General features: G+C 41.8%; 1 protein-coding gene across 1 annotated transcript in view; it reads right to left on the bottom strand.

Annotated features, from left to right (window-relative positions):
* Pip4k2a (phosphatidylinositol-5-phosphate 4-kinase type 2 alpha) overlaps positions 1 to 24,568 on the bottom strand; it is a 65,261-nt gene that overhangs the window by 17,016 nt on the left and 23,677 nt on the right. Inside the window, exons 4-5 of the mRNA XM_048812712.1 lie at positions 12,351 to 12,497; positions 7,759 to 7,797 (exon numbers count right to left, since the gene is read on the bottom strand). Of these exons, the coding sequence (XP_048668669.1) occupies positions 7,759 to 7,797; positions 12,351 to 12,497 (186 nt within the window). The remainder of the gene's footprint in view (positions 1 to 7,758; positions 7,798 to 12,350; positions 12,498 to 24,568) is intronic.

The raw sequence follows: 24,568 nt of genomic DNA, 5'->3' as shown, positions 1-24,568 counted from the left end.
CCTCCCTTAACGATATAAACAGAAGGTCTACATAAGTTCCTGGTTTGCAATATGATCCAATAGCTCATTACTAACTTCTAATTTCCATAAAGAAAACAGTGAGAATGTACACATCTGTGACCATCATCCATGTGTGAAAGTTCTGTGATTCTAATTCTGAATCTGTGTGCCTGTATATATGTAAAAAATGGAAAGAAGATACACCTCGAAATTCTTGTGAAACAGTGCTATAATTAAGAGGCACAAAACTGGATAAACTTTGCTATAATTCTGCTGTTTTGAATTGTTAAAGCTGGTGAGGCCTAACTGTTGGTTATTTTCTCAAAAATTCTTTGTGTGTGTGTATGTGTGTGTGAGCGCACACACAGGCTGCTGGGGATTGAACCCAGTGTCACTTCACCACTGAACTACATCCTCAGCCCTTTTTAAGACAGGGTCTCACTAAGTTGCTGAGACTGGACTTAAACTTTTGATCCTCCTGTGTCAGCCTCCCTCGTCACTGGGATTACAGGTGTGCACCACCATACATGGCTTAATCTTCAAAAAATTTAAGCTGATATGTAAAATGTGATAATTGACTCCTTTTCTGATATTTTCATACTCTTATAAATGTAAGTATAGGTGGCAATGCCAAAGTGATAGTTTGGTATTCCTCCACAAGCAGTGATGTGACCACTGATCTGCATGTAGGACCTACAAAAAGAGAACCTTTGAAATAGCTTTGTTCCCATCTGGTCAGAAGACTGTTGCATACAGTGGTAATCCAAATATCAAAGGCTGAAAACTTAAGGAGTCTGCTAAGTCCTATTGTTTCTGGCTTAATACTAATTATTTTATTATTACAAGGATTATACATCTGTAGTAGTTTGGCTTAAATTCAGGCAACATTAAATTTCATGTCTTCTTTCTACTTCAAGATTTTCTAGAACCAACTGAAAAAGCTGTTATCTTAAAATAATTCCATTAACTAACAGCATTGTTCCATATGTGCTTGTGAGTGTCTTGAGTTCATCTAGTGAAATAAAAATTAAGGTAATTTAGAGTTTATATATCACTCTAAGCCAGTAAGTCCAAAAGGCTTGAGGACTTTAATGCTGTAATCTAAGAGAAAAATCTGTAAGATGATAGTCTCTCTCTTTGTTCACATGCCACACTTACTAGTCAGGAAAAATTCCAAATGCACTGAAGTTGAAAACCCCTACTTCCTGGCTGGGGGTGGGGGTAGCCCCAGCCATACTTAGCATGCTTAGCATGTATGGTCCCTGGATCCAATCCCCAGCACAAAACCAAACCCTCCAGAAAACGCATTTCCTAGAACACCCTCTTGGTTTGCAGGTAGAGTTCTTATGGCCTGCTTAGACATCTGCTGTTATAATGGTACAGGACACTTTTGCGTTTGTAATAGCTATCGCTTGAATCTTATGTAGAACAGAGGAGTTTTTAGCGACTGTTAAGTCTAGGACTTCCCTAAGTGAAGTCTACTGCTGAATGGAATTTCTGAAGGAGGGTCCAGAGAAGCTTCATTTGAAACAAGAGATTCTCATAAACACGAAAGCATGAGAACCAATGATACACTCAAATCCTTTAATTTTATAAATGAGGACAAAATTAAATGACCTTTCCCCAAATCTCAAACTTCCATTAATGGCACATGTCTCCTTCCCCCAGGGATGGGACTCAGATTCCCTGATCTTCTGTTTGGTGCCTTTGCCCACAAACTCCCACTCCCTTTTATAAAACATCTCTGGTCCAGGAGGCAGAAGTTACTAGGGTTGCCTTTTTTTTTTTTTTTAAATAGGTTTTAGAGGCAGTAATCTTTTTTTTTTTTTAATATATATATATATATTTTATTTACATTTTAGTTTTCAGCAGACACAACATCTTTGTTTGTATGTGGTGCTGAGGATCGAACCCGGGCCTCACCCATGCCAGGGGAGTGCACTACCGCTTGAGCCACATCCCCAGCCCCACTAGGGTTGCCTTTAAGGTCTGAGAAACAAGTCCTGCCTCTGCCCAGGAGGGGGACTTTGCCCTGTGCTTTGGGTGGTGGGATAGGTGTTCCTAACATTGCTGGCAGAGAGAGATGCTCCCTTCTGTTTCTTGGGAGAAAAGAAATTTTACAGAACAAGGTTAAAGCATTAGTTGAATTGAGGGTTGAAAACCGTGGCAATCTCTTTTTAACTGATTACTTGCCTACAGTGGAAAAGCAGGTCTTTTTAATGGAGAGGAAAAGGAAGACTTCCAGAAGGAAGCACTGCTGTGCTTTTGTACCTTCTATAGGGGCCTGCCACCCTTGTTACCTTGCCTTTGACTGCAGTCTGAAGGACCAGATAGAGGTAATTAATTATAATTTGTTACAATTTAAAGATCACAAAAGAAATGCTGAAAACTGGTTTAGGAAAGCATTTTTAGATGTAAGGGTATTAATGCTTAATTCTCCCAAACCTTCAGTCAGTAATAGGTAAAATGTCAGAGATGGTGACAGTCTCTTAATTGCTAGTGCAATTCACAATGCATAAGAATCGACAAGGCGGCTTTTTGTAGCCCATTATCAAAGTGTCAACAATGATTATTGCCAATATAGTTACACAAATGCCAATTGCAGGGCAGCTGTTTTCTTTCAAATGGGTTCCAGGGAGAAGGCTGTGTGTTAAAAGGAATCTTCTTATTGTGACCCTATGACTCCATTACACAGGCTTTACTTTACCTAATAAAATCAGACATGAGTTTTGAGAAGAACTGTGCAGAACGATGAACAAAATGCATATTTGTATAAATCCCCAGGACTCTCTCTCTCAAGAACATGGGCTTTTTAAAGAGTCAGGTCAAATCCCCCAGAGATCAAGTGAGTCCAGTTATGTTTTCTTTTACTTCCCTGGATTCCCTGCTGAGTAGCTTGCTAGCTGGCAGCATGCTAAGACTGTCATTTGTAAAAAGCAGTCCGCTCAGCTATAATTACTAATTTGATGTCACACTGGAATTGCAGCGCAGCTGTGAAAAGATCGACCACCAGGGAGATTCGCATTTCTCTGTCTCATTTAGAGGAGGCGAAACTGCTGGAGCCATGAATGGAAGATGCCCTTCCATTAAAAAGGAAAGAATTAAAGAATAAAACAAGTCATAGCAGCTGTCAGAATTTGACAATGGTTAAAAAAAAAAAAAAAAAAGTAATGTTCTGCTCTTTTTAAAAAAAATTCCAGACATCTGTACATGCATGTTCTGATACTTGTTGCCATGAAAGTGATCCCATTATTGTTAGAATATAACTTCTTTATTTCCTTCTGTTCCATCTTCATTATTATGCTAATGCAAATCACACTAATTATGTGTCAAGCTGAAATCCAAGGGATGGGACTTGTCTGCACCTATATCACTAAATATTTGAAATGACAGTTTCAAAACTTGTCATCAACAAGTTAAAAGTATGGGAAATTAAAACAGTTATAATGATTCCAATGAAAGAAAACCTAAGAAGAATTGAGATTACTAATTAAGCCATGTCAATGGAGACTCTCTATGAAAATCGTTCTTTGCACTGTAACCATCATTTGAAGAGAACATCATTGTACAACGATAGCAATGAGAATAATTTTCTTGCAAATCACTTGCTTTCATTTCTAAAAGATTAAGATGCAGAAAACAAATATTTTTAGCCTTCCCCAAATATTTCAAACCAAAGATAGCAGTGATTGTTTTGATAGCATTTATGGTTTTATTTGTGAAGACAAAAGAATTTTATGTTTTTTTTGAAAGAGTCAAAAATATTAGCTGATTATAAAAGAAAACATGAAAGTTGGCAGAAAACGTGAGCAAAAAATTTTTTTCATAGTTTAAAAATCCAAAGTTTTTTTTTAAAAAAAGAGATCAGCTCCACTAATGAATTTTACGTAATCTATTACAGTTTAACAAAATGTTTCTGCTATAAGAGAGGAGATGCTCTGCTGCCAGGGCCCACTCCTACCATGGATTATTAATTGCATTACTTTTACTTTCCATACATATATTTCTCCTCTACCCTTCCAGTGAGCATCTGTAATGTACAATGACAGATGAGGTGTCCTTGTGGAGCCTCTGCCTTTTGGGGAAGAAGAGCTATCAAAAACCTAAGCCCCCAAAAAAGTATGGAGCACTGGATTCTTTCTCAGGTCAACAGTGTGGACAATTTCAAATGTTTACACAGTATAAGATACAGGAAGAAAGACTCTGGGTCCAAAAATGCACACTTCAAACACTCAAACTTCTCAAAAGAGTTGTTTTGCCAACATAGTATGACACTAAATGACTTATTTTACTACTTAAAAAAAAAAGACCCAGGATGACCTGTTGTAGCATGTATTTAACTCTCTCACAATGTTTCCGTCAATGTAGTAAAGTTTTCCTCATTCATTTTCATGGCTAATGGAATTAACATGAATTTTTGATATATCCTTAAAAGAAAGAAGACACAGAGAGAGGGGGTGGGAAAGAAACACTCCTGAATATTTAGAAGACAGAATGGTACAGAGGTTAGAAATATGGGCTCTGGTGCTGGAGCACTGGGATCCAACTCTGGCTCTGTCACTTCCTAACTGTGGGACCTAGGACAAGTTACTGAACCTGTCTGTGAAGTCACTCTGGCACTCAAAGGAATTAATAATTGCAAGCCTTCTCATCTGGTGGTTGGACATGACCAAATTCATGTATGATTCAAAATAGTCTGTGGCATATAGCTTTTACTCAAAAAACATCTGTTATTATTGCTCACCTCTACAATTCTCAAAACACTGAAACTAATATAAAAAAAAAAATCCCAGATCAAGGCAGGGTTTCTGCATTTGCCATGAGCTGTGTGAGGCTGCCTGGGTACTACCCTAGGTAAGGTGAAAGCTGGACCCTGATCTGAAACCCTCTTGGGTTTGCCCTTTCTCTAAAGCTACCTCCAAAGGAGATATTGAGAGGAAAGAAGGTCACACATTCAAAAAGCAGCCTAGCAGAGTCCTGAGAAAATGTTTCTGCTCAAACAAATTCTATATTCTTATTTCTTTCCATAGAAATCTACACCAGGCAAGGGGCTGAACTTTTTTTGGTTCAGGGCAGTGGAACTGTGGTTAATGGCACAGGGTTCTAGAAAGCAGAGAGACCTGTGGGCAGAACACTGGAGAGGGACACAGGGAACTGCACATTCTGCTTCTGGGGAAATCTCACAGCTATAAGGTATCACATAGTTGTGGCTTTCCCTCCTACATGCTCATGTGTTATGATTTAGCCTTCAGCGGCTATCATACCATTAGCCGCAACTGTCTTTTCTTGGCACTGGTTATCATAGGAGCAGATCCGGCCCTGTGGATTGAACCTGAAGAAATCAAAACCAACAGAGGAAACTGATGCTGCTCATAGTAATCTTAAGGGACTTGGGGATAAAGAAAAAACAGAGCAACTGACATGGAATAGGAACATCAGCGTGTCCACAGTTCTCACTTAGGTTGGCATGGGGTTAGGATGTCAAAGAGTATGTGTGGCTCTTGCAATCATATATTTTCTCCTAAGAGAAAATCCCAATGATATTAAACTGCTGAGCTGCTCAGAGGTTGCTTGCTTAAGTGTTTGGCACTTGACATGCTCACTTAGAGCAGCTTGGAAGTTGGCAGGCATCATTGCTGCTTCTTAGGGCTAAAGCCATTGTCTATAAAGTGACTTGCGCTGGGACTGAAGTGTAAAAGCACACATCCCACTAAAGCACATTAAGAACACAAATGGGTAAAGGAGAACCCATTTCCTTTTCTTTCCGTCACCTCTTCATGTACTACTGGGATCTGGCTTTTGCTCCCACCCATCTCCCTCAACCAGATCCCCAGAAATTTCCCTCTTCATAAATGCAGGGGACAACTCTCAGTGCTTATCCTACCTGGCCTTACAAAAGCATTCAATATCAAATTCTAGAAAGTTCTCTTCCTCTAGTTTCTGGGACATTATACTAGAGTGCAAGTTTCATGAGGGTGGGGACTGCCCCATCTTGTTCCTGAAGCATTTCCTACAATATTTGGCAAAATGCTTGCTCATCAGAGATACTCAAGAAGTATTTGTGCAAATGATCCAGAATGCTCATTTCCTGTCTCTGGTTGTCCTTTTTCAGGACTCTCTTCTTGGACCTCCCCTTATATGGTGATGTTCTTCTGGGCTGGTCTATATATGCTTCTCTTCTACTCCACACATTCTTGATGGGTGACTTCATGTACTCCTCTCTTTGCTGACCATCCTTTCTGCTATGCTGGATTTCAGTGAGTGCAAAGAATCGCTACTCACTGTCCAACCCAGAAATGCAGAGGTCATCCTGAATTCCCTTCCCTCTTGGAATTCCCAGGTCCTAGTCACCACCTGTATTCCATCTCTGAGTTCTGTTGATCTTTCTCTCCAAATTTCTCTGTATTATATACATGTACATCATACCAGCTCAGGCCCCATCTTCTTGGGGGCACCCCATCAGTCTCTCCAACTGGCCCTCTTTTCCCAGTGGGCTCATCTCTTTCTCCAGCTAACATGGAGTACCCCCTGGGCCTCAGCACCTGCTGCTCTTCCTCACCTCGTCCTCTGGCTCACTCTTCCTTATTTATCAGGTTTCTAAACATCACCTCATTTGGGAAGTTCTTGCCTGACCCTGCCCAGCCTGAGTCAGATGCTCTTGCTACACGCTCTAAGCTCTCTATCACAGTTCACAAGATACCACTATTTCCTACTTACTGGCAATGCCCCCTGATGGATATGTCTGGGTGGCCGAATATTTAAGCCTCTGAAGCTGGGACACTAATCATGAAGATATTCACAAACACTTCTGAGTGAATAAGTGAAAGCAAATGAGCAAATTTATAAAATTTAAATCAAAACGGAATGACATGCTAAAAATTTAATTTAAGATGAAAGTTTAAACAAAAATCTTGAATCTGTCTTTCAAATGGAATAGTTAAGAAAAGGCACTCCTGAAGCTAGAGTGTAGGAAACGATAAGAATCCAGAAGTACCTTTCATATAAGCATGTGTTGATTTGGGTTAGTTTAGATTTACATATAAGAATTGATTTCTCAATTCAAATTTCTCAATTCAAATTCAAATTCTTATTCAAACTGACCCTTCAAGTTGCCTATGCCTCTAATCAGAAAAGTATTTTTAAAAAATATGTTCTCTTTATCCCTAATTTTTAAGCAGTCATATATATATATATATATAAAATTTCTTCCCACCCCCACTCCCAGACAGGGTTTTGCTAAGTTTCCCAGGCTAGCCTTGAACTTGTGATCTTCCTGCCTCAGGTTTCTGAGTAGCTGGGATTACAGGTGTACACCATGCCCTACTTCCTATCTTAGTTAGAAAGGATTTTGGAAGCTCCTCTAAGCCAACACTTTACAGGTGAGAAAATAAAGATTTAGAATGGTCATGAAACTTATTAAAGGTCACATCTGGGTAGTAAGTGGTAAAGTGGCCTTGGGGACTCGGTCCTGGACTTGCAGGAGAACAGGAGCTACAGCTGCCATCTATGCTCACTATGCAGGTAACTATGTTTTCAGCACATGTAGCACGTGAAATGGTTTTTTCAATTACACTTACAACTAATAACTATTTCATTATTCAATAATCCGAGGAAAGGAATTGAAGGAGAATAGTCCTCAATTCAAAAATGTGAAGGAAATGGGAAGAATCAGTGATGGAAGATGTGAAAAAAGAATTAACACTAGAGGGATGGAGCCAGCAATGGCCAGGCACACACTGAGAATGGCACAAGGCTTACCTTTTCTTTGTCGCTAGCTTCTCTAGCCACTGTAGAGCCCTGAAACACAAAGAAATAATAAAAAATGTGCACACACCAGGCAGCAAGTATCAAACATATTAAATATGAAAATGGTCATGGGCAGAGCTGAGAATTCATTGAGTACTGTTCTGCTCCAAGGCTCCTTCCACATGAGCTCCTCTTCCCTCCCCAACACAGCTCTCAGCCTCATCTGGGGCCTCCCTGTAGGTGTTCTTGTCTACTGAACACTCTTCTTCAACCCCACCCCTGTTGTCCTTAACTGGTCCATCTTTCTCTGGTTCATATCCACCTAGTAGAAGTCAGAAAACCTGACAATCACTTGAGCAATAACTTAAGTACTGGATCAAAACTACATTCATTGCCAGACATCGGTTAGTCTTAGTATTTTCAAAGGGGAACGGGGTCATCAGTTGGCTGTGGTGACTGCCAGGGCATTAAGTGCTTTTTCCCTGCATCACATCTTCTGGATGAGGGCACATCCTAACCCTTGGACTGCCTTCTCTACAACACTCACTGTTTCCTCTCATGTGTTAGAGTTACTGAGGGGCAGTTTCTCCTTGCTCACACTAAGAAAGTCCCCTGTGGGCACTTACTGATCCCTTTACTTTGGAGATTCCTTCAAAGACACACATTTACTTGTACCTCTTTTGTTCCAGGCCCTATGCTGAGCAGAGAGGTACAAAGTGGAAGAAAACACAGTCCTTGATCGCAGCAGTGTCTAGTCTACTGCAGACATTTTCAAAACTATGCCTGAGAGCTCTGGGTGTCCAAGACAACCAAATTCACCCCAGATGCCAACAGGGAGGCTTTGGGGGGTACAGTTCAAGCAGAGAAACTTCCCTTTTCTTGTCTTTCTTTTTTTGTGGAAAATTTTAATTCAAAAGAGAAGCCAAGACACAAATGGTCCAGTATATTCCTAAATATGTTAACACAACAATCATTACTTATTCTTTTTTCTCTATTGGGATGTTTTACCCACAGCAGGTGTTTGCTGAGTAAGTGGGAGAAGGATCACAGATCAATGATGGTCCCCCTAAACCCTGTACTGGACACCTGAGCTACAATAGGCCAGTCAAACTATTTGTTAACTAGACTGCAGCTATTGCCTTGGAATACTAAGGTTAGCCAACCATTGAGGGATCTTATATTTGATTTGGGCAAAATGAAAGTAGCTCCCAGCTCTGCTACTTAGAGAGCTCAGGTGTTGATAGGGATGCAAGTGGCCTGAAATTCACGCATGAAGACATTTGGGCTGAAGGGGTGGGTAGGAGACCAAGACTAGGCTGCAGTCCCCCAGAGTCAGTGTCCACTCCCCTGATGCCCAGTGTCCCCAGCACTGTGGATGTGAGAGACCTTACGGGTGCAGCACAGAAAATGCTACTGGTTCTTGGGGACAAGTCAGAGGAGCACACAATCTATTTATCTATTTATTTAATTTTGCAGTACTGGGAATTGAACCCAAGGCTGTGCATGCTAGACAAGTACTCTACCACTAAGCTAATCTCCAGCCCTTTCTATATTTTGTTTTGAGACAGGGTCTCACTAAGTTGCTCAGGCTGGCCTTGAACTTGTAATCTTCCTACTGTGCAGAATTTACTTAGGGAGATGAAATTATGAAATGTAAGGCAAAATTTAAAAAATAATATCCAATCTACAATTATAACTTACACCAAGACATGTTACTAGATGCCTACTTGTAGGAGGCCCCAAATTAGGCATTTTGGGGGCCAAAAATTAAATAGGATTGGCTGGGAATGCAGCTCAGTGGTAGAGTGCTTGCATAGCATAAATGAGGCCAAGGCTTCCATCCCCAGCACTGCAAAAACAACAACAACAACAACAAAAACACAACAACCACAGCCCACTTTGAAGGTGCTCACATGCTAGCAAAATGGATGGGATAACAGTTACAAGCTGTGCCTTACTCTGGATGGCACACATATGTATCTCATTTAATCCTCCCAACAACCTTATAAACACAGGTAAACTCATCCCTGTTTTAACAGATGAAGAAACTAAGACTCATAAAGGTTCAGCAACTTGCATACAGCTATCAACCCATAAAACCCGCACATGCGTGGGGCAGGGAGTGTAATCAGTGGCTAGCACTTGCCCAGCACGGGAGAAGCCCTGAGTTCAATCCCTAGCATCACACAAAAAGAAAGCCCTGGCATATATGCTTTCAGAGGTCACTCTGGCTTTCTGACATGGGACAGTCAAACTAGCACACAGACTGAATGTGCTGAGCAGCTCTGCAAAGGTTTCAAGAAAGAGCTGGTGCTAGCAGGAGCCCTGGAAGGTGACTGGGATTTCCCAAGGGACAATTCCAAGGAAACAAAATGGCTTGAGCTAAGACTTGGAGGCAAGAGCGCAAGGCTGTAAGTGATAGATTGATGCAGCGGGTCTGGGAGATGAGCCTAGATTTCCTTCACTTGGACTAGCATTTCTCAGTGTGGCTGAGAACCTGGGGGCTGCAGAGTCGAAACTGATTTTAATGATTCGAGTACTTTTATAATACGGAGACTTTACTAGTCTTTTTACTGTCTTGATATTTACACGAATACTGCAAAAACATCAGTGGACAAAACTGTCGGCAGCTTAGCCCACAAGCACAGAGCGGCACTAGATATATTGCTCATTTAAAAACAACAAAACAAACCTCATCACTTAAGAATGTCCTTGATGAAGCACTAAAATAAATTGCTTTAGATCTTGACCACGGAGTATACCCCTCCATTATTCTGTGCGGAAGTATGCATGAAGCACTTTTGTTTATAAAGAAAGAATGTTTCTCAAGAACCATTTCTGTGATGGCTTCAGTTATGAGCTGAACTAGCCACCTTTTTCATGAAACAATATTTTTACTTGAAAGAAAAACTGACAATCTGTATTTGTTTATCTCTGAGAAACTGGCAAATGTTTGTTCAAATGTGAACAAAGCTGCCAGACGCCTGTGTGTGCTGGGGAGCTATGTGCTCTCATTTCACAATTTGTTGATAATGATAAAAGACCTTTTAAGAGAAAACCAGAATTTTGAAGAACTGATATCTACCCTGAGCTTGCCAGCTTCCCAGTACATGAAAGACTTTCCCAATGAGATTGGTGATGATATTAATATGACTTTTTTTGATACGAAATAATGAAATGTGCCGATATTTGGAAGAACCACATAACTTAGGGAACTAATATGTTCCTAATAGAAAATTACATATGTGTACAAACAGACCAATGGATTTTAATATAAAGAGCACAAAATATTCAATGATATGATATCAGATTCCACAGTGAAACTATGTTTTGAGAAATAACCAACTGTCAAGTTTTGGTGTAGTATTAAAGAAGAATATCTACAATTATGTGAAAAAGTCATTAAAACACACCCCTTTCCTTCCCAGGAAGGAAGGTCAGATTTTCTTCCTTTACTGAAATCAAATAACATCGTGTTAAACTGATAGTACAATCAGATATGATATTCCATATTAATTCAGACATTATAGAGATTTACAAAAATTGTAAAGCAATGCTACTCACTGTTTTTCCTTTTATTTTCATAAAATATGTTAATGTATAATGGTTTTACTATTTAAAATAAATTAAAACAAATATTTCTCATATTAACTTCTATTATTATAAATCTCTATAGACACAATCTACATAAAGGAAAGGCTTTTTGGGGGCTTCTTTTATGAGCATGAAAGGGTTATAAGACTAAAAATCTTGAGCACCAACTGCTATAGAACAGAGATAGGCAAACTTTTCCAGGGGTCCGAGGATAATCAAGTCTTTGTGGTCTATAATGGTCCTTATAGTTACTGCTCAACTCCACCATCACAGTGCAAAAGTATCCACAGATAATACAGAAACAATGGGCAAGGCAACATTCCAATAAAACTTTATAAATTATAAAATGACCCCCAAGCTGGATTGGTCATGCAGGCAGGTCATAAAGTGACAGTCTTTAACTTGGGCATTCTCCCATTGAGTCAGTGTTTCTGGAAGTCAGAACACATCACTGTACTCTCAAAATTTCCTGAGGCCCTCCTCACTCTAAGTCTTGGGGAAAAGTCTTCAAAGCTTAAGGCCAAGAATGTTCTTCCTTTGGCTCATCTCTTCATCTTTAAGTCTCTCTAATGTCATCCTGTCAGCTAAATCTTCCTTGATGCCCTATTTAAACCTACATCCCTCCCGCTCTTTGTTTCTATCTAAACACTTGACACTTTCCTAATAGATGATGTAGCTTACTTATTACTCTTACTGTCTGCCTTTACCCCCCAGAATGCTACCTCCTTGAGAGCAGGTTCGGTTTGTTTTGTTCATCATGCTATTCCCAGCACCTACGACAGTGCCCAGTAGGCGGCTGATGTTGAGTAAAGAGATACAACATCTCTAATATGTACAGTGTCTTTGGTAAGTCAGTAAGTACTGATTGTTTTACCCAAAGGAATGCATTGCTAATTTCCTGGTAGTTTTAAGCTCTGGGTGCCTCCTAAACACTCGTTATAATCAATTACAACATTTAGTACATGAATGAATAAGCTTGAGTCATTTAATGAAAATAAAGTCAATCTCACCTTTAAGTCGTATTTCCTATATACAGATAAACGGTGGCTGAACACATTTCTTGTAACAATCACATATATTTCAACTCCATCAACATTAAGCCGGTACATGCCCAAGAACTGGGGAAGAAGGGTGATCCCATGACATTCCACTATGTACTGCACAGGAGAGAAAGAAAAAGGAAATCTCCAATCAAAAGATGCTCATTTAGATGTTAAACACAAATTTTCTGCCTCAGGTGCTTATACAAGGCAAAAACCTGCAACTATTAAATATCTATTTACAGAAAATGATTGCATTTGTACTACTCACCCATTAGATACAGACACAGGTTAGAAAACTCAATTTTATCTGCAAAGATTTTTTTCATAACATTCTAAACTAGTTTGTCAAGTCAAAAACTTGATGATGGTGCAAGGTATTAGCACAAGCAATTGGTCCTTTCTGAAATTCCCTTGTACCTGGGGCCTCTGTTTCCACTTCAGAAGTCCTGGTGGACTTTATGTGGTGGAGGGAAAGTGAGTTGGTCACTAAGATCAGCTTCTTTAATGCTGCTGACGTCAAGATTAAAGAGGAAATTGTAGAAAGCCTTGTGTTAGAAGCATAGGCTTTCTGTTTCTCACCAAGACATTAAGACTTAGAGTTAAACTGCCCACAAGAGCAGGGGTGTGAAGGGGCCCTGGCTACCATGGAGCTCACACTGGCTCCATAGACCTAGTGATGGAGTCTCTGGTCCTGTGCAGTTTCCATCCTGTGTACTGGACAAGCCCCAGGGCTGACACTGTTGCCAAAATATGGGATAGGTGTGCAGCACCCCCCCCCCCCCCCCCCCCCCCCCCCCCCCCCCCCCCCCCCCCCCCCCCCCCCCCCCCCCCCCCCCCCCCCCCCCCCCCCCCCCCCCCCCCCCCCCCCCCCCCCCCCCCCCCCCCCCCCCCCCCCCCCCCCCCCCCCCCCCCCCCCCCCCCCCCCCCCCCCCCCCCCCCCCCCCCCCCCCCCCCCCCCCCCCCCCCCCCCCCCCCCCCCCCCCCCCCCCCCCCCCCCCCCCCCCCCCCCCCCCCCCCCCCCCCCCCCCCCCCCCCCCCCCCCCCCCCCCCCCCCCCCCCCCCCCCCCCCCCCCCCCCCCCCCCCCCCCCCCCCCCCCCCCCCCCCCCCCCCCCCCCCCCCCCCCCCCCCCCCCCCCCCCCCCCCCCCCCCCCCCCCCCCCCCCCCCCCCCCCCCCCCCCCCCCCCCCCCCCCCCCCCCCCCCCCCCCCCCCCCCCCCCCCCCCCCCCCCCCCCCCCCCCCCCCCCCCCCCCCCCCCCCCCCCCCCCCCCCCCCCCCCCCCCCCCCCCCCCCCCCCCCCCCCCCCCCCCCCCCCCCCCCCCCCCCCCCCCCCCCCCCCCCCCCCCCCCCCCCCCCCCCCCCCCCCCCCCCCCCCCCCCCCCCCCCCCCCCCCCCCCCCCCCCCCCCCCCCCCCCCCCCCCCCCCCCCCCCCCCCCCCCCCCCCCCCCCCCCCCCCCCCCCCCCCCCCCCCCCCCCCCCCCCCCCCCCCCCCCCCCCCCCCCCCCCCCCCCCCCCCCCCCCCCCCCCCCCCCCCCCCCCCCCCCCCCCCCCCCCCCCCCCCCCCCCCCCCCCCCCCCCCCCCCCCCCCCCCCNCACATACACACTAAAAAAAAAAAAGTTGCAAAAACACAACATGACCGGAAGTCTTTAATGATAATACCCCAAAGGGCCACAAGATGGAGCTACTTCTCCTGGAAAGTAGCTCTTTATTAACGGTTTTCAAAGGAAAGCTACATTTTTCTTTCTTTAAAATGGGGACAAAAGAAGATTCCCATTAAGCCCTTTTATATCCATGACATGTGTGTTAAATCTCCAGGATAATAAACAGTATGAATACCATGATTCCTATACTGTGAACGTCATAAGCATTGTGCATATTTATACAGAAATGCCTGGAAGAATGCTTGTCTAATGGTAATGGTTGTATTTTGGGAAATTTTGATCCTTTATAAAAAATTACATGGCTTGAAATTTTCTTTTTTTTCCCCTTTACAATCAACATTTAATAAAAATAATTAGGATGTTCTACCAAACTTCTTAGTGGTAAACCCTGTTAACATTTAACTATCTTATGAATTAAAGAGCCTTAGTTTTTATCATTGAAGATGAACAACATCAGCATCTGGGTTTAATTTTGGCCACCCGAGTTTTGACAAATTTTAAACATGCTATGCACCACACTTTTTCTTACTGACAATAATTGAGCTATATATTTAATTCGATGTATTTTCTGAGTAGAGTTTCATCTTAGCTTGTTATTTGAAATCAGATGAATAGAACATTTTCTATTTCTTTCCTTTCAAAACATAATAAATCCACTTGCATTTTACTAATGTATAACAGGTGGTAGATAGTGCTTGGCTGAAAAGAAAATGTCTCACATGTGATCTAGAAAATAAAAAGGGTTGTTGTTTCCCACCTGGAGAAAGGTGGTCGAATGGGCCTTAACAGAGATTGTGGGCATCTCTATTGTGTAAGTGAGGTAAAAAGATGGAAGGTTTGCAAACTAGAGAGACATGCACGCATGTCTTCAGGCTGCCATTTACTAGCTGTGGAATCTTGTGTAAGGAACTAAATCACTCTGCACTGTAGTTTCATTTTTTTTCCTCCCCAGAAAACAAGCACCATAATCCCACCTTGAAGGTGGTTGTGGGGATGACAATAACGGTATGTTAAAATACCTCATACAAAGCTGTGTATTGAAATACAGTCTTCCTCCAGCTGCAGATGATGGCAATAATTTTCCTTCATAACCCTGTTAAGAAATTTTAGCTGGGCTCAGGGTGTATTCCTGTAATCCCAGCAGCTTGGGAGACTGAGACAGAAGGATCACAAGTTCAAAGCCAGTCTCAGCAACTTAGACAGACCCTGTCTTAAAATGCAAAGTAAAAACAGGCTGTGGATGTGGCTCAGTAAATAAGCACCCCTGGGTTCAATTAGGAGGAGGAGGAGGAGGAAGGAGAAGGAGAAGGAGAAGGAGAAGGAGAGGAAGAAGAGGAAGAAGAAGAGGAAGAAGAGGAAGAAGAAGAGGAAGAGGAAGAAGAAGAGGAAGAGGAAGAAGAAGAAGAAGAAATTTTAATTTTAATGTTATTCCTATTTTGGAGTTTTGGCTCCAAACCCAGCCCTGTCCTGGGGGTATGCTCTGAGAGGGATTCTGTGGTAGGTATTTTTCTTTGTGTGTGTGGTAGTTATTTCAGGCCCATAAGATACACCACTGCCCTGGGCACTGGCTTCTCAACTCCTTTTTGTGCTGTTCTGTCATAGAATTCTCATCCTGGACAACCAGTAAGAAGTTCTGCCAGTGGAGAATATCTCTTTGATTAAAACCTCTGCAGAGTCTCAGAATTCCTGGCTCACAGTGGACGCTAACCATGATCATGCCGAATACATTAAAGCAATCCTTCCAGTGTTATATGGGACATTATGGACATGTTTTTTGTTTTTTTTTAAAGGGAAAAACACCCCATACAGATTACATTCTACAACTTCCCTACTTTTACGATTAGATAAATTTCTACAATGAAAAATCAGATCAGATTTCATCTAATCCGTCAACAGTGTGTCAACGTGTACTTGTTCTCAAAGGCATGGCTCACCTGTGGGCTCTTTGGCGAACATCTTGAAAAATACAGATTAAATGAACTTCAAACTCCTGAGTATACCCATGTACAAAGCCGTAGATCATATCAAAGCCTATCTATTAGAATTCAATGCTGCCAAGATGTAGTTAGTGTTAAAAGTTTAGAGAGCACTGAAACGTCAAAATTTTGCGGAACAGAAAATTCTACCCATTCACTGTATTTGTGTGTGGGGACGCTAGGAAAAGGATTCACTGCTGCCTTTTAGTAAAGCAAGAGTGAGCTGGGGCTGTGAAGCCAGGGTTGGGGTCCACTGTACTTCAGGCACGACATGCTGCTATGTGCAGGTGTTAATGAAAAGAAGTCTGTTAAATTCATCACCAGCTGACTCTGGAGATGCCACACACAAACTCCTAACACACATGAGCATATCTACAAGGACTCCTGCACGTAGAGAGTGCTAGAGGTGATCCCCAAACCAGTGAGATTGTAAATTCAAGCTCATGGCTTTAGCTGGGCCCTCAACACCAGTCACTAGCTTTGTGAACTTGGGTGAGAGTTATTCATCTCTCTGCATCTGGAAAATAGGGGTAAGAATAGTACTTAATGCATAGTGTCTCTGTGAAAACTAAATTGATTACAAAATTCTTAGAACAGAGCCTGAAGCATTAAAAGCAGTACGGAAATATTATTTGTAAATTGAAATTTTTACATTTTCCTCAAACCTTAACCACCCCCTGCTCTTAATATCCATTCATAAATTCATATTAAAAATGCTTATTAAACATCCGTTAAATGTCTAGCACTGAGTGGTGCCAACCATACAGCAGGGAACAGACTTGGTTCTCGTCCCTATGTACCTTATAAATAAAATAAAATTCACACCCAGAAGTTTACATAGTCTTGGTTTCCTGTTGCCAAATCTCCCAGCAGCTGCAGTGTGGCTCCACAGCCCACCCCATGCTCTAGTGGGAGGGGTGATGGTGGAGCTCCTTCCACGGCCAGGCTCTGTGCCATCCTGGGATCTATCTCATTGGGTTCTCAGGCATCATCCCCTCCCAGCCCAGGAGCCTCAACCTGTGTCCCTCTGGCAGCTTCTCAGCATAAAACAAGTACAAAAATCAAAACACTCCTTCAATTAGGGATGCAGTGACACGAAGAACTGTCTGGCAGTGACTGGACTAGCCTTGTGAGAGCAGCTGGGGACATGTGAGAACTCCACTCGCTGGGTATCTGGTGATATCAGGAATTAACTGTCTATGTTGTTAGTGTGATAAGATATATTTTAGAGAAGCACATTAAAGTATTCATAGAGGGAATAGTGTTTGTCATTTACTTTGAAATAATTCAGCACAAAACCAAAATAATATGAACATGGTAAAATGTCAGTTGTTAAATACTTGATGATGGGTACCAATTTTCTGAATGTTTGAAAATGTTTATAATAAAAATAAAAGTAAACAAAATCCCTTTTCTTTAACCCCACATCTCTTCATCTGTGGTGTCACTTTCTCTCTCTCACAACTTGTGGAAAGATCTGTCTACACTTTGGTTCTTTCTTATCTCCCATCCATTCTGGAACATACTGCTTCCTGAATTGTGCCCTCCTCCCCTTCAGTGTGACTATTCTCACTAAGATCATCAGCGACCCTCAAGTGGTCAAATATCGGTACAGACGCTTCTCAGTGTTTCTCTGAGCAAGTGACCCTGTTGTTTAGGATCTTTCCTGACTGACGTTCTTCCTTGGCTTCTGGGATACCATGTTCTCCTGGTTTTCTTCCTTTCATTCTCTCAACCCTTTTCCGACCTGTTGGTCAATTCTGCCTCCTGTATGTACCCATGAAATGTGGGATTTCCTCAGGGCCTCCACCTCGGCAGGCTCTCTCATCCCATTCTATGCTGTTAATAGGCATTTCTATCAGTACCTCCCAAGCTTATCATATCCAGTCAACAATCTTTCTATTGAGTTTCACACTCACAAAGAATAAAATTAGTTTAATGAGGTTTCCATGCCAATTATAAGTTCCATAAAGGTAGCACTGTGTCAATTTTATTCAATGTAAAATCTCCTGTGCTTAGTGGGTGGGACGTAGTATGTAAGGGTACTTAATAAATGACTTAGACAAATAAATGAATGGAACTAATTTAAAAAGTAACCTAAGAATTTTCTTACAGATGTCTACATTCTCCACTATGTTCGTAATTAATACCATAACTTTCACCTCTGTTGTAAATGTGAAGATTCTGGAATTTGAAAACAGAAGAAAATCCAACGTGATTTGTGATGAAAGACAAGCCCAGGAGTTTTTATCATGATGCATGATGGCTATGATAAATGAAGAATATGATATGAGAAAAATGTGGGGGATGGGGGTAGTTAAAGGCATATGGCAATCATAAAAGAAGAAAAAGAAGGTATCACAAAATAATTCTTTAAGGATGTTAATCTTATAAAAACCACTGTTGCATGGTTAACCTAGGGGTAAACTTGGAAAGGAATGCGGATGTTCTAGAGCTTTTATTGTCTGGGGAAACTGCACTGCTGGGTGTTTCAGCACTCTCTGCACCATAAAGCCACACATGAGGAATACAACTTTAAGGGAAGGAGGGATATAATTTATTGCTAAATAAGACCAAAGAATTATGCTCAATGGTTTATATAGAATCCACACTTAAAATTGTCCCAACTTTCCCAAGAATGTGTGAACTTATAAAACTGATAAATAATGACCTCTTTAAACTGCAGGATCACAGCAATCCAAGGCTGTCTGCTCCCTCCCCTTGACACCTTCCTATTTTCACCCCTGCAGAGGAGGAGGGGTCTTCTGTCTTAATACTGCTTAGATGTGGTACTTAGGGGGTCCTGCACGTGAACAAGGGAGTAACATGCTGTTTTTAAGATGCCCCACTCTTAAGAACAGGAAGAGAGGGACCCAGGGACTACAGATGGCTTAAGCAGGAAAAAGAAGAACACTGTGAGCAAGACCTGGGGGGAGGGGTGGGAGTGGGGTAATGGAGCAGGGAAGGAAGAAGGAAGGAAGGCAGGAAAGGGAGGGAGGGAAGGAGGGAGGGAGGGAGACTTCCATGGAGCACCAGATGGGATCCTAAAATGATCTCCGAGAAATGGTTTTATTTTAAATGCATGATGCAAACTCTAAGTTTTAAGGAATCTCCATAAAATACCTTCCAAAGATGAATAATGTTGCGTATGTTGATGTATCTGTGTATCAAGTAAGGTAATATTTTTGTATATAGACAAGAAACATAAAAAAGTTATTTCTACCTTCTGGTGCTTTTAGGCTCACAACTGAGACTGTTCCCTTTAAGAACTTAAACATCACAAAAAAATTAACAAAATAACTTGAATAAGTGCTTCAAAAATAATAAGGGTGCATTGGGGGCACCATAATGTTATTCTTTTAATAATCTATTATTTGGCATGAGCATTTTTTCATAAGTTAAAAATATCCTCAGCATCTACCCACTTCTTTTTAACATTACTGATTCAATTATAAGACAATCTAAGGATGGCTGCTTTCTCCCTTCTGCAAGATTAATTTCTATATTATAAGAATGGAAAAGTAACTATTTAATCCTCAAGATTATTTTTTAAGAAAAGTACAAATATTTCTTCCATGTTCAACCACTGTCTTCTTGTAGCTTCTCCACTGGCAAAAAGGCAGAATCAAAATGGGGTTTCCTACCTGTTGTACCAACATTTCAATTTACAGGCTCAACAGATGCCATCAAGGGAGATTAGGCCCCTGTTGGGCCAACATTTAGCAACACTGGCCATTGCATCACATGTGTGGCCTGAAATTAGGAGCACACATTAGACTAGAGATTATTCTCCAGGGAAAGGACAGGCACATCTATGTAATATTCAAGAGCGCTCCTGTCAGTGGCTCCTCAGATCCGGCTTTCCTCCACCCCACACATTGCTCTCTGTGCTACAGTGCTCCCCAGGTCTCTTGCAGCAAAATTCTTTTCCAACATCAAAGAAGCCCCTTTCTGGAATCTGTAGTGATGACTTTCAAACTTTTTTTTTTTTTTTTTTTTTTTTTCAGGGATTGAATCCCAGGGGCACTTAACCTATGAACCACATCCCAGCCCTTTTTTATTTTATTTTTTTATTTTGAGACAGGGCTTTACTAAGTTGCTGAGGCTGTCCTCAAATTTATAATCCTCCTGTCTCATCTCAGCCTCCTCAGTGGCTGGGATTACAGGCATGGGCCACTACACTCAGCCTGGCTTGACTTTCTTGCAGGTAAGTATCTTAATTAAGATAGGAGGTAGACCTTTTAGGAGGAATCATGANTACCCCCAGTGTCACAGAACACATTGGGACCAGTCTGTTGGCACACTGCAGGAGCTATAAAGTGCTAAAGATTTCTTTTTGTACCAGGGATTGAACCCAGTGGCACTTAACCACTGAGCCACACCCCCAGCCCTTTTTACTTTTTTATTTTGAGGCAGGGTCTCACTAAATTGCTTAGAGTTTCACTAAGTTGCTGAGGCTGACTTGGAACTTGTGATCCTCCTTGCCTAAACCTCCCAAACTGTTGGGATTACAGGCGTGAGCCACCGCATCTGACCTGTAGCAGTGACTTTCAGATGCTTGCAATGCAACAATAACACTAAGCTTTCCTCTGAATAGGTGCTCAATATTTAGTTCCAAATTTTAAAAAGTGAACTTGATCATCATCTGTTCTTATTATACTCCTTATATGCAGTCAAATAATCAATCAATAATCACAATTGTTTTTGGGGTCAGCTTCCATATTCTCCACATTAAATTCATTGCATTAGCTATGTTTGCATTTAAAAAATTTTTTTTATTATGCATTGTTCACCCTTTTATTTTCATAGTGGGGCACGCCATGTCACCTCTTTCAGTTATTTATCATGCAGGGGCTTCTGTTTTTTTCTAAGAGTGTTCTTAGAAACTTACATTTGCTGGTAATGTTTGGTCTATAAATGCTGTTTTCAACATTAACAGTCATTACTGTTTTCTGTCTTTTTTTCAAAAATTTATTTATAAGTGATGTCATGGTATCATCAATAAAGGCAATTTTCTTTCTTCCTTGGTTTCCTTAGAACTTTTTCTGGTATAACTGTGGGCTTGTTACAACTGTGATGCACTGATAAATTGACATCATGGAAGCAGACTTTCAAAAACATACAAAATGTTAACAGCCACAAGATCTCAGTTCTCTTTGCTCTTAGGCAGTCACTGAGAATAACAAGTATTATGAATCCCTGATTTGTTGCTCTTCTCATGCAAAATGAAATGCCATTAAAAGATTCACAGCTGACTGAAGGTTTCAGCAGAGAGGGTTCTAAGTAATGTGCTCCAACAGATAAATATTTATATCCCCGCGTGATAGTGTGAACCTGGGCTCTGGCTTTCGGAAATTGCTGTTATTATCACGTTTCACTCATTTTTTTTTTTAGAGGCTTGAAGTGACAATTTAATATAGCATCAAATTAATACTTCAATGTAAAGTCTTGTTTCACTTAATGTTTTTGAAAGGTTAAATTATCTGTAATCCTTATTGTGCCTCTGGCTATGTTTACAGGCCACCCCAACAACAGAGAGAAAGAGTGAGGTGAAGATAGGAGAAAGGAGAAAGGAAGAAAGGAAGAAAGGCAGGGGGAGGAAGGACTCAAGCCAATCTGATTGCTTTGTTTTAGAATGACCAAAGAAATAAATAATCCAAACCCCCTGAATCCCTGCTTTGGTATGTTTTGAGATATGGTCTGTAAGTATCAGTTAATAAAATGTATTCTGGCTTTGAATAGTTTTGAATTCAAAGAAGAACATAAAGATGACTTCATTTAAGCAAATGTAAATACAAAACTCGACTGCTTTTCTTAAGCTTCAGAAAAACCAGGCTTAAAAGGAACACACATTCTTTTGCGGTGCTTACAGCGATTCTTAGCATTAAGATAGAAAGAATATGTGCAAATGCAAATGCTGCTCTTAATACCATTTGTTCCATGCTACAATAAAGATCTATGAATAGCATCAAGAATGAAATAACTTCATAAAACATATCAAAAAGTATTTTATCATGATCACAGATCGAATTTACTATAATTGAGAAGCAGAATGGCTGCTTGAGCATCACAACTAATGGGGAATGCCTAACAGGAAGCTTTAGCTGCTATCAAAGACTGGAGGGTTCCAGACCTGTCCCCTCAGCCCTCAAATATCCCAGAGCTGTGTCCTGAGTAACACAGCCTGGGACCAAGGTGGGGAGGGGGTGGATATTGGAGCATGTGTGCCCAGGAGCAGGTAGAGAGTTCAGGGCCCCAGATAGTGTGGGCTGCAGAGGTGGCAGCAGCCATGAGGTGCTGGATAGAACCCATCACAGAAAACCTCAGTGAGGAGGGTGAAGGGGGCTGGTTGGGTCCTGAATGGGGAGCACCTTTCTCTGCAGAGACAAAACTCTCTGGGGAAACAGCTCCCCTTAATCAGGCTCTGAGACCTTCCAAGGCCTTCCAGAGATAAGGATAAGCAATGAACTCAGCAAGGCAAGTGTGGTCCAGGGAGAAGTGATAATTAGATCTCTATAGAGATGCCTTGCCACTTAGCTGTGGATGGCCCACAGGTACAGCTCCTTCTGGCTTTCATACTCCACAGTGCCCACCAGCGTGGCTGAGGCTCCGTCAGGACAATGGCACTGTGACTTCTCCCTCTGCCCAATCTTATTTCTTTCCTCTGCCTTGCACAGGCATTGATCCATGATCAACATGCTGCCCCCAAAGTCTGGGTGTGCATAATGGTTTGGCAGGTCACTGTATGAGGGTCAGCAGACATGAGACCCAGCAAATTTCAGAAACCAGGAGTTGCAGAGGTTAAGACCACCAGAAACAGATTTTGAGCAGTTATGCACAAAATGTTTTAAAGGATGAAACATCATGGCTGGAGATGTAGCTTGGTAATAGAATTCTTGCTTAGCTCATGTGGGCCCTGGGTTTAATCCCCAGCACTTTTTTTTTCTTTATTAAAGATGCAGTTTCAGAGACAAGCATATTAAAACAAAACAGAACAAACAAACAAACAAAAATCCCCAGTAATGAACTGGCAGATTTGGAAGAAGTTTCTAGGAATACTTCTGAGATTAGAAAGATAATTGTTGAAATAAAAAACTCATTGGACAGGTGAGACAATAGATTAAAACAGCTGAGGAAATGGATGATACAGCAGAGAAAATTGCCCAGAAGTGAGCAGGATAGAAAATAGTAAAAATAACAATTAAAATTAAAGACTGCAGGGCCACAGTGAGAATGTTAAATATATAGCTCCCAGAGAGAATAAAGGGGGAAATACAGGACAGAGATAACGTTTAAAGAGAAAAGAACTATGAAATTTCTAGAAACTGGAGAAAAACTGCTATAGGGGAGTGTCCTGGGCAGCCCTCTAGATGCTGGGGGACCAAACAGCTGAGAATGCTGAGACCAGAGGACTACACATATTCTGAGAGCAGAAGAAACTCCATGATGGCAAACACCTTCCCGAGGTTTCCAGGAGAAAGCAAGCAAAGTGTCACAGCTTTTTCTGGCAGCAGAGGGTCTGGTGGGAGCTCAGGTCTCAGAGTGCTTTGGTACTTATAGGATGCAGAATCTTAAAGTACTTTTCAAATTCCAACTGGCCATTCCTCCAGAGAGTGAATGAAAAGACAAAGACCAGGACAGTGGTGGTGCACATCTATGGTCCCAGCTATTTGGGAGACTGAAGTGGGAGGATTGCTTGCGTACAGGAGTTTGAGGCCTGCCTGGACAACATAGCAAGTTATCTGTCTCTAAAGCAAAACAAAAACAAACAAGAAAGTCCAAGGGCAGACTCAGGAGAGAGCTCAGAATGTTCTGTTTTCAAATCGCAGGTACTGACCTGTCCTGGGGCATTGAGTCAGAACTTGCATTTCCACAGGATTCTCAGGTCTGTCACAGTCAAAGTCTGAGAAGCACTAATGTAACCCATTACCTTTTCTCTTTTAGAACCACCCACCTTATTCTTTTGCATTTAGTGTCTCAGTTTTATTCTACTTATGCCTCATCCTTCAAATAATAATACCAATGCCACTGTCTCTCAGGGGAGGATAAACAAAGGTAATCTAAGGAAGTTATGTTCACACTAAAATCCTCTACTGAAAGTTAAGGCACTAACTTAAGGACAGTTTTGAACTTGTTTTATTAATTTCATCAATTTATTGATTCAGGCACTTTGAAATAAAAAAAAATTTAAACCCTATATTTGTTTTTTAAAAAATTTGTTCTTTTTAGTTTTACATGACAGTACAATGTATTTTGACATATCATACATATGTGGAGCATAACTTCCCATTCTTGTTTAAACCGTATATTTCAAAAGCTTAAAATATTATTTTTAATGCTATTTTTGTAAGTTCTTCCTTGATCACGTACCTTGTAACTTTCCAAAAGTTATGCTGTAAGTCCTATAAAAGTTCTAAAATTTTACTGACAGTGTCTCTGAATTTTATACTAGATCTTAGCTAAAAGGACAGAACATCATTATCTTTTAATTTTAATTTAAGCTGAAGCTATATGATAGCCAATAGTTCAGGTGTGTGTGTGGGTGGGGG

The sequence above is a fragment of the Marmota marmota genome, unplaced genomic scaffold (assembly GCF_001458135.2).
Source record: "Marmota marmota marmota unplaced genomic scaffold, marMar, whole genome shotgun sequence".
NCBI classification, from domain to species: Eukaryota; Metazoa; Chordata; class Mammalia; order Rodentia; family Sciuridae; genus Marmota; species Marmota marmota.
Note: the sequence above shows the minus strand (reverse complement) of the source record. Positions and strands in the feature narration are given on the sequence as shown.